Raw genomic sequence first — 9,174 nt, forward strand, 5'->3', positions numbered from 1 at the left:
CTGACAGCTAAGGAAGCAAAGGAGGATGGAGCCTCTGGGTTCAACCAGCCATCCCCACTGGACCCACTTGGGAAAACACTTTGCAGTCCAGAGGGGAGCAAATGACAGGAAAATATCTTCTAACAGAGCAAAAAGCCAAGCAGATTTAACCCAAGACCACCAATAAGGTGATAAAGCCTCCTCCCTTCCCCGTTTTACATCTACGCCCCTGTTCAGCATGAAGAAGCCAGAGAGTCGGCATCCAATTCCCAAATCAATAAGACAGTTGGTTTAATTACCATTGGAAAATGCTTGTCATTCCTCTGTAGCATCTGATCCCCACTGGACCCTCATCATCTCCTTCACCTGCTCCCCCCACCGGCCAAACTGTGCATCTCTGCAACTGCATCCTGGCCCAGCCTCACCCTTCTGCCCCCAACCCTCACCTCCTGTACCCCCAATATGTTTTTCCCAATTAAAAAAAAAAGTCAACTTGGGGAGGCGGAAAGGAGGGAGAGGGAGTAAACTGTGCAACAATGAATGAATGAAAATCTAACTTTCCTGTAAACTTTTTTTTTACAAGAAATAGAATTTTAATTTAAAATTAAAACAAGCATAAATGTTACTTGTTGGAAAACACAACTTTGTTGTCTCCTGTAAAATTTTGTTACAATCACAATTAAAATGAAAAAATTTATTTAAAACATAAATAAAATATATTATTAGGCACTATATGTACTACAATAGCCTAGGATAAGAGATACATCATTGCAAAGAGGACTGGGACGGGTACTGTACAACAATGAATGAATATTAAGGGGAAAAAAACCCAAATTACATTATTATATTATTGGTTATATGCACTAGTAATCATATAAATCCAGAAATTCTAAAGTAAAAATTAACAGAAGTAAAATGAAATAATTCTACAATTATGGTGAGATATTTTAAATTCCCTGAGTAATTGATAAAATAGTAAAAATATCAATTGAGGTTCTTATAGAGAAACACGATGATAACCTTGCTGACAGATCATTCATTCCCTAAAATAGGAGAATCCATTTTCCTTCAACACATGGAACATTTACTTAAATGGACTATCTGCTAGATTATAAAACAAGCCCTAATAAATTACAAAAGGCTGAAATTATATGGAGTATATATTCTTGGATCATAGTGGAACTGAATTATAAATCAATTAGTAAATCACATATGAAAATACATTTAATGAAATAATAATTAAAATACATTTTAAACTTACATAGATGGTGTATGGCTTAGGGAGAGAATGCTTTAAGGCATAATTAAATTCAACCCCACTCTCTGGAGTCATTTCAGACTGACAGTTTCAGAGACAGTAAATCTTAAGGAGCTGTGCTCCCAATCCAAAGGCACATGGTTCAAATCCACCAGCTGCTCTGCTGGAGAAAGATGGGGAGTCTTCTCCCTGCAAGTTACAGACTCTAAAACCCCAACAGAGGGTCAGCTATGTATATATTCCAACTTAGTGTCACATAACAGCAGCAACAAATCTTAACAGAGGGGACCAAACACATTTCTCTCAAGGAGTCACTGATGGACTCAAACTGCTGTCGAGTTTCAGCCTTTTGCAACACACTATGGACTACGCAACTAGAATGCATATATTAGAAAGAATACTTAAATTATCCAAATACAAAAGGACAAAGAGCAAATGGAACCCCCACATACTGCCACAGCTAGCAGTAGAGTGAAGTAGTAACATCATTTTGGACAGTGGTTTGGCATTGTTAACTATTAATGCTGAAAATACGCTTCCATTATTACTCAGCCATTTCTCTCCTATATATAATAGGATATATTCCAGAGAAGCTTGTATCCATGCATATGTGCAAGAATGTTCATTAACAACAGCATTCTTAAGTTCCCTAAGCTAAAAGCAACCCACATATATAGGAGACTAGATGAATAAGTTGTGATAAATCTCTGGTGGTGTACTGCTTTATGAGTTACACTTTTAACTGAAAGGTTACTACTGGTTCTAATCTACCATCTGCTTCTTTGGAGAACGATGGACTGTCTCCTCCCATAAAGAGGCACAGACTCAGAAATCTCATGGAGGGTCACTATCAGTTGGAACAAACTTTACAACAGTGGCTTTATATATCTTTATATTCATATAATAGAGGCCTAGTGGCAAGAAGTTGCACTGCAATACCAAAGGCTTGTAGTTCTAATTCACCAGCTGCTCCATGGAAGGAGGATAGGCAGTTTCCTCCTGTGCAATTAACTGCCTCTGAAAACCCGCCAGAAGGTCGGCTGTGGGTCACTTCCAACTCGACAGCACACAACAACAACATATAATAATGAAAATGGTCAAACTATAGCTGTATGTTGTTGTGTGACGGTGAGTCAGAACCAATCCATAGAGCTGACCTTCCAGCAGGTTTTCATAGGCAGTAATGACACAGAAGGAGATTGCCCATCTTTCTCCCACAGAGCAACTGATGGACTCAAGCCTCACGCCTTCGAGACTGCAGTGTAGATCTTACCTGTAGGCCTCCAGAGCTCCATATATATGGATATAATCCATAGATAGCATAAAATACAAGACATATTTTATTGGGCTAAAAAAAATATAATGACTACATACTACACAATTGTACCTGAATACATCTTATATATTCTATTTACATGAAAAAAAACTTTAAAACAGTAACTATAGCACTTAAGATGAACACAGAGGTGTTAACATTATAAAGAAAGAAACGACAGCTACCATAAATTCAGGCTAAGAATTATGTCTAAGGTGCGGCTTGATTTACGAGGTGATTTACAGGAGATTCATGCATACTAGTGATGCATGTCATGACATATGGGATAGTCCTTGGGGGTTCAATTTATAATTATTCACTAAATCATGTCTTATATACTTTATTATGTTCAACTAAAAAATAAACACAGTGACACAATAGTAACAAATAAAAAACTGTATGTAGCTCTGAATCCTGCCACATATATGTAATTCAATAATCTTATTAGTAATTAAAGTAATATAATTGATTATTATAAAAATTAGTATTAAGTTGCTTTAAAACCAACTGCAAATGTTTTGTTTATTAAACTGTAATCATTGAACATTACTATTTTAGGTTTTATAGGGGCAGTCGTAGGGAGCTATGGTGGTTTAGTGGTCTGGAGTGGTGCTGCTAACCCAAAGGCATGTGGTTCAAATCTACCAACTGCCCTACGGAAAAAAGATGGGGAATATTCTGTGCAATTTACTGCTGATGGCCGGTCAGCTATGAGTCAAGTTCAGCCTCGAGAGTATATAACAACAACAACAGCCAGCGGTATTCTTATGTTGAGTTGGAATTTAGACAGCAAGGGCATTGTCAAGATTATGTGATTATATGAAGAGGCTATCCCAGAGAATGTTCAGCTAAATTTAATATAAATTCAAGGAAGTTCCAAAAGTGGGTAATTGGATTAAAATACACTTAAGGGAATACTAAGGAGTTCTGATAGCATATATTACATGTTGCACTATTAACCAAAAGGACAGGGTTTTAACTGGGTATTTCTGTCATCACAGGAGACTAGAGCGAGGGCTGCATGGTGGAGGGGACCTGGGGGAGGGTTTGTAAAACAATGAAAGAATCTTTTCTTTTACTTTTCCATAATTTTTGGACTCATGTACTTATAACTTGTTAGTCAGATTTGTGTCTTCTAGGTTGCAACACCCCCATGATACATCTTGAAGGATATGTACATGTACAGCCAAGCACAATCAATAAGAGTGCATCTGAATTCCAAAATCAATCTCCATAATAGTCTATGTGTTTCCTACTGCCAAAGGGGCCCTTTAGAGTAGTGAGAGAAGATCTTCACCCTGAAACCCACAGCGTCCCTTTTCAGCAGGAAGTAGCTAAGAGAATATGCCGTCCCCTTTTCCTTATGACTGAGGGTGAAGTCTCTCTCAGGGAGGAGTGATAGGGAATGGCAAAGGATACACTGACAAAGAAGATTAATCAGAACTGGCTTTGACAAGCACTGTGGCATTTGGACAAGAACAAACTGGGAGGAGGGTAGAGAGAATAGTGCAACAATGAATGAGTGGAAGCCCAAAATCTCTGTAAATGTTTATGAAAATTAATAAAATATAATTATAGAAAAAAAAAAAAAAAAGGTCAGGGTTTGAATATACCAGCCGCTCTAGAGAAGAAAGATGGACATCTCATCTCAAAGATGTACATACAGCCTTGGAGGGTCACTGTGCCCGAATCTACTACCATAGGTCTGGACTTTGTTTTACACTTCTGAAGTATACTATTTTATTTATACTTATACATGGAAAAAAATGCATTCTTTTTACATACATACCAATACTGGGAAACAGTTTGATAATGAATCACATCTAAATTTAATAAAGAATACATTAAACATAACACTGACTGGTTATAGATAGTATAGTGTAGGGGGAGAAAATCATTAGCTGTATTTTTAATTTTAGATAAAGAACAGCACCCTCTGAGAAGAATCAAGTCAACTAGTAGCAGTCATCTGTATTGTAAAATAATATATAAATAGGAAAGTTAGTGATATCATTGGCCACTTTAATAACAGGTACTCAGTCTGTATCAGACACAACAGCATGGAGTCCCTCAACACTTGGTAATTTTTTATACAGGAATCTCTTCAGGTCATCTGCCATAATGAAACCCCTCCCCCTGCAGGATCAATGTTCACATCTGGACTCCCCTCACTCCATGCCAGGGCTTTCTAGGCTGACACTTTAGGGACAACCTCAGAGTCAGGTTACACTGCAAACAGCTGTCATATGACTTGCAGCTGCCTAGGTTTGCTTTAAGGTACCACGGGGGGGGGGGGCCACAAACATTTGGTGGTAGTGGTGGTATGTGCTGTTTAATTCCTTCAGAGCTATCTTGAAAGACAGGTCAGGTCATCTGGTTCTAGAAGACCACAGCCTTGAAAACCCTGTGGAGCAATTCTCCAATAGCAACAAACCACAATAAAGATACCTTATCAACAACAAATAATTTCAAAGTTATGGCCCCTCTAAAAACCCTACGTAAGTCTCTGACTCTTGCTAATTTTTATAAAGAACTAGGACTACAAGTAATTGAGCATTAGGTATGGAATAAAATTACAAAATTTAGATAATCTACACAATAAACTTTTTAAAAAGGTTTATCTTGTGGCTCAATTCTTGTTTTAAAGATAATCTGCTCTACCTAGAATACTGTATTAAACTACAAGTCAGGTTCCTTCAGTTTCCTGGAGACTATCATATCATTGAATCATGACAGATACAAAGTTGGTGCTTTTTCGCTCTAAACATAAGAAGAAGTCTGTTTTCCTTTCTAAAAGTGGAAAAATAATAAATAAACTTTAGTAAAATACATTGCCATTTTTTAATTTTTTTTTTATTTTATTACTATAGTTTGTGTGTACCATCAAATCAGATCTGACTGGTACAGGAGGAGATTGTCCCTCCTTCTCTAGCAGAGCATCTGGTGGATTTGAACCACATACCTCTGGGTTTGCAGTGCAATTTCTTGCCACTAGGCCACCAGAGTTCCAACATTTCTTAAAGGTAAGGAATTCATTACAATTGAGTCAGTTCTTACTCAAAGCTGACACTCCCTGGGTCTCAAAGGCTATAAATTGCATGGGAGGAGACTGCTTATCTTTCTCCCTAGAGCCACTGGTGGACTTGAACCATTAGAGAAGAGCAGCCATTGGGTTAGCAGTGCATCACTTTACAGACTATATGCTACCAGAGCTTCCTTTAAAGGTTAGAAATATAGACTTTCAAGCAAACAAAAAAGCTGTCTCTTAAGCCACTCAATTGTTAGAAGAAAAGAAAAAGACTACCAAATCCAAAAGGCATTATGTCCCCTTCATAACAACTGGTTATAACAAGTTAGAAGAATTTAGAAACATAAAACTAGTTAAGGGGGTTAATAAACATAAGTGTGTGGGAACAGCTTATACTTTATGAAGATAAATCAGTGACTCACTTTTAACAAGGGATAATTAATAGTTGCAACCCATATGTTGGTAAATGGTGACTCCAAGATCACAGCATCAACTGGACATCCTTAAAAATAAAAATTAAAATGGAAATTAGTAATGCCTCTATTATACCTAAATACAATCTTTACATATTTCATATATGAAGTTGTACATAAACTGTGTCAAAAATCATAGTGAATATGTATTGACAATAATCTGGAACAAGGGGTTGCTGGGAGGGTTAGGGGAGGGGGGAAGAAAATATGCAACAATGAGAAAAAAATAAAACATGTAAAAGAAAATCAGTGTGGATTTTATAAATTATACCTAACTTGGGAGGGACTGGGTGAACTAACTCAATACCACAAGGACAAATATTGTATAAAAGCATTATTGTAGAATGAGTATGCGGATCGGGGGTGGGGGGGCGGGGGGAGGGTGGAAGCTGATGGATGAGGATGTGCGAGGGGAGGGGGATTAATCATGGGATTGTACAATTGGATGGGTGTGGGTGTGAGGGAAATTGCAAGAATGTGGTCTGAAAAACAATGTATTTAAATTTTGTAAATAAACTAGTATAATAAAAAAAAAAAGAGGAAAATCATTGTGAAACTTAGTAATACAAATTCCTAGACCCTGTACCAGACTGAGGAGCCTTGATGATATAATGTGTGTCAGGTACTAACAAAAAGTCTGCCTACTCATTCTGTGGGGAAAGGAGCTGGCAACGTGTTCCTGTGAAGATTATGCCTCAGACGCTGGCTGGGACAGTCCTACTATAGCACATGGGGTCAATGGACCTGGATCAACTTGAAGGTAAAAATGCTACCATCAGACTTAGTCAAAATCTCAGGGAAGAGACGGCCTGAGAATGTGCATTTTTAACAAGCTCCCCTTTCTCCCGAGAGCTTTCTAAGCATGTAAGAGTTGAAAATAAAGAAAATAACCAATCAACTGTTCAGAATAGATTGATAAGAATTTGCCAAAGTAGCCAACATCTCCTTCTGAGAATGACAGGAAAATTTGTTTGAGGTTATTGTTGTTGCGGGGGGGGGTGTGTGTGTGTAGACATTTGAGACTAAATCTGTGAGAATTTGTAGAACCACTACCAAAAGAGAAAAATCAAAGAGAGTTTGAGGTACATTTCCCCTCAACACATTTGAAATTCTAAAAGTTAAGGAGGTAACTGAAGTTTTAGAAGCCACAGAGAACAGTCAACATTCTCACACATCCAAAAGGACAAAAATTAAAATTCAGGGTATGTCAAAAGGAGAGCCCAAGCAAAGTCTTCAGGATTATGGTTGTGTCCTCCAAGGACTATACCCTGAGCAACTAAACAGCAAAGTCACAGCCACTGAGTCAATTCCAACTGAAAGGGACACTCCAGCCTTTTTCTGGAGGCATAAATCTTTACAAGAGGAAATTTTTGAGTTTTCTCCTTTGGAGTAGCTGGCAGAACAGAACTACTGACCTTCTGGTTGTTATTGTTGTTACTGTTGTTGTTATTAGATGTAGTTAAGTACAATTCATAGCGACCCTATGAACAACTGATCTGAACCTTGTTCTATCTTGGGCCATCCTCATCATTTTGAACACACTTGAGCCCACTGCTGCAGTTACTGTGTCAAACACAGTGAGGGGTTGAAGATCTTCCTCTCTTTCGCTGACTGTTCACCTTTCCAAGGATGATGGCCCTTTCCAAGAGATAGCCTCTCTTAGCTGCATACCCAAAGTATATGAGACAAAGCTTTGTCGTTCTTGCCTCCATCGAGCTTTCTGGCTGTATCCTCTCCAAGACCTACCTGTTTGTTCTTTTGGCAGTTCATGAGACATTCTGTATTCTTCTCCAGTAACACAGCTCAAAGGCATCAACTCTTCTTCTGTCATCCTTAATCACTGATCAGATTTCAGATGCATAGCAAGTGATTGGTCTTTTTATGGCCTGAATCAGGCATACCTTAGTCTTCAAACTGACATCATTGCTCTTTAGTAATCTGGAGAAATCCCTGACAGTAGACTTATGCAATGCCATACATCTCTTGACCTACATTGATTACTGATCCAAGTAAGATGAAACTTGACGACTCAATCTTTTCTCCATCTATCATGATGTTGCTTATCATTCAAGTGGTGAGGATTTTTGTCTTCTTGATGCTAAGATGCAATCCGTATTGAAGGTTGTAGTCTTTGATCATCTTCAAAAAATGTTTCAAGCCCTCCTCACTTTGGGAAATCAAAGTTGTATCATCTGCATAAAGTATGTTGTTAATGAGTCTTCCTCCAATCCTGATCTCACATTATTCTTCATAAAGTCCAGTTTCTCAAATTTGTTCAGTATACAGATTGACTAGGTAAAGAGAAAGGACACAACCCTGATGCACACCATTCCTGATTGTAAACCATGCAGTGTTCCCTTGCTCTACTCAAACAACTGCTTCTTGGTCTATGTATAGGTTTTAGGTGAGTATAATTAAGTGTTCTGGATTCCAATTCTTCTTAATATTAGACAAAATTTGTTATATACTGTTTTTCTGAGTAAAAAAGTAAATTAAATGTTTAACATTTATTAAAAATTAAAATGATTATAAATTACATTTAAATAACAGCATATTAACAAAGTTACATATATGCACATATGGTTTCAATACACAGTAAATGATTAATATATTTTAAAATAAAAGATAAATATTCCATCAGAAAGTTGTAAATATTATGAATAATAAAATAGACATTTTAGAAAAATTCTAGGAAAAATGCAAACCAAAATAAAGAAGAGACCAGTTAAATAGCCAACTAGGTTGAGCAGAAAGGAAAATTACTAAACTAAATCCAAGAAAATATCTAAATTAAAACAAAAGAGAATAGTATGCAGGATTTAAAAAATATAAAATAAACCACAAGTATAAAGTCATAGAAAACTGCTGAAAAATCAAAGAAAAAAATTAAAAAATCACCAGAAACAACAGTATACATTACCTACAAAGAAGCAACAGTAAGAGTAGCCACTGACTTCCTAAAAAGTTAGTGGAAGCCAGAACACAATGAATACTATCTACAAAGTTCTAAAAGAAATTATTGCCAACCTAGAATTCCATAACAAGTGAAAATAACCTTAAAAATGAAAGGTAAGGGGGTGGGGGGAAGAGGAGAGGGGTGTGTGCGGGGAGAAGGGTGCAA

At 37.1% G+C, this 9,174-nt stretch overlaps 1 protein-coding gene across 1 annotated transcript in view; it reads right to left on the reverse strand.

Annotated features, from left to right (window-relative positions):
* ABHD12B (abhydrolase domain containing 12B) overlaps nt 1–9,174 on the reverse strand; it is a 53,257-nt gene that overhangs the window by 11,539 nt on the left and 32,544 nt on the right. Inside the window, exon 10 of the mRNA XM_006899216.1 lies at nt 6,003–6,082. Within this exon, the coding sequence (XP_006899278.1) occupies nt 6,003–6,082 (80 nt within the window). The remainder of the gene's footprint in view (nt 1–6,002; nt 6,083–9,174) is intronic.

The sequence above is a fragment of the Elephantulus edwardii genome, unplaced genomic scaffold, assembly GCF_000299155.1.
Source record: "Elephantulus edwardii isolate Elephantulus edwardi_28Jun2011 unplaced genomic scaffold, EleEdw1.0 scaffold00247, whole genome shotgun sequence".
NCBI classification, from domain to species: domain Eukaryota; kingdom Metazoa; phylum Chordata; class Mammalia; order Macroscelidea; family Macroscelididae; genus Elephantulus; species Elephantulus edwardii.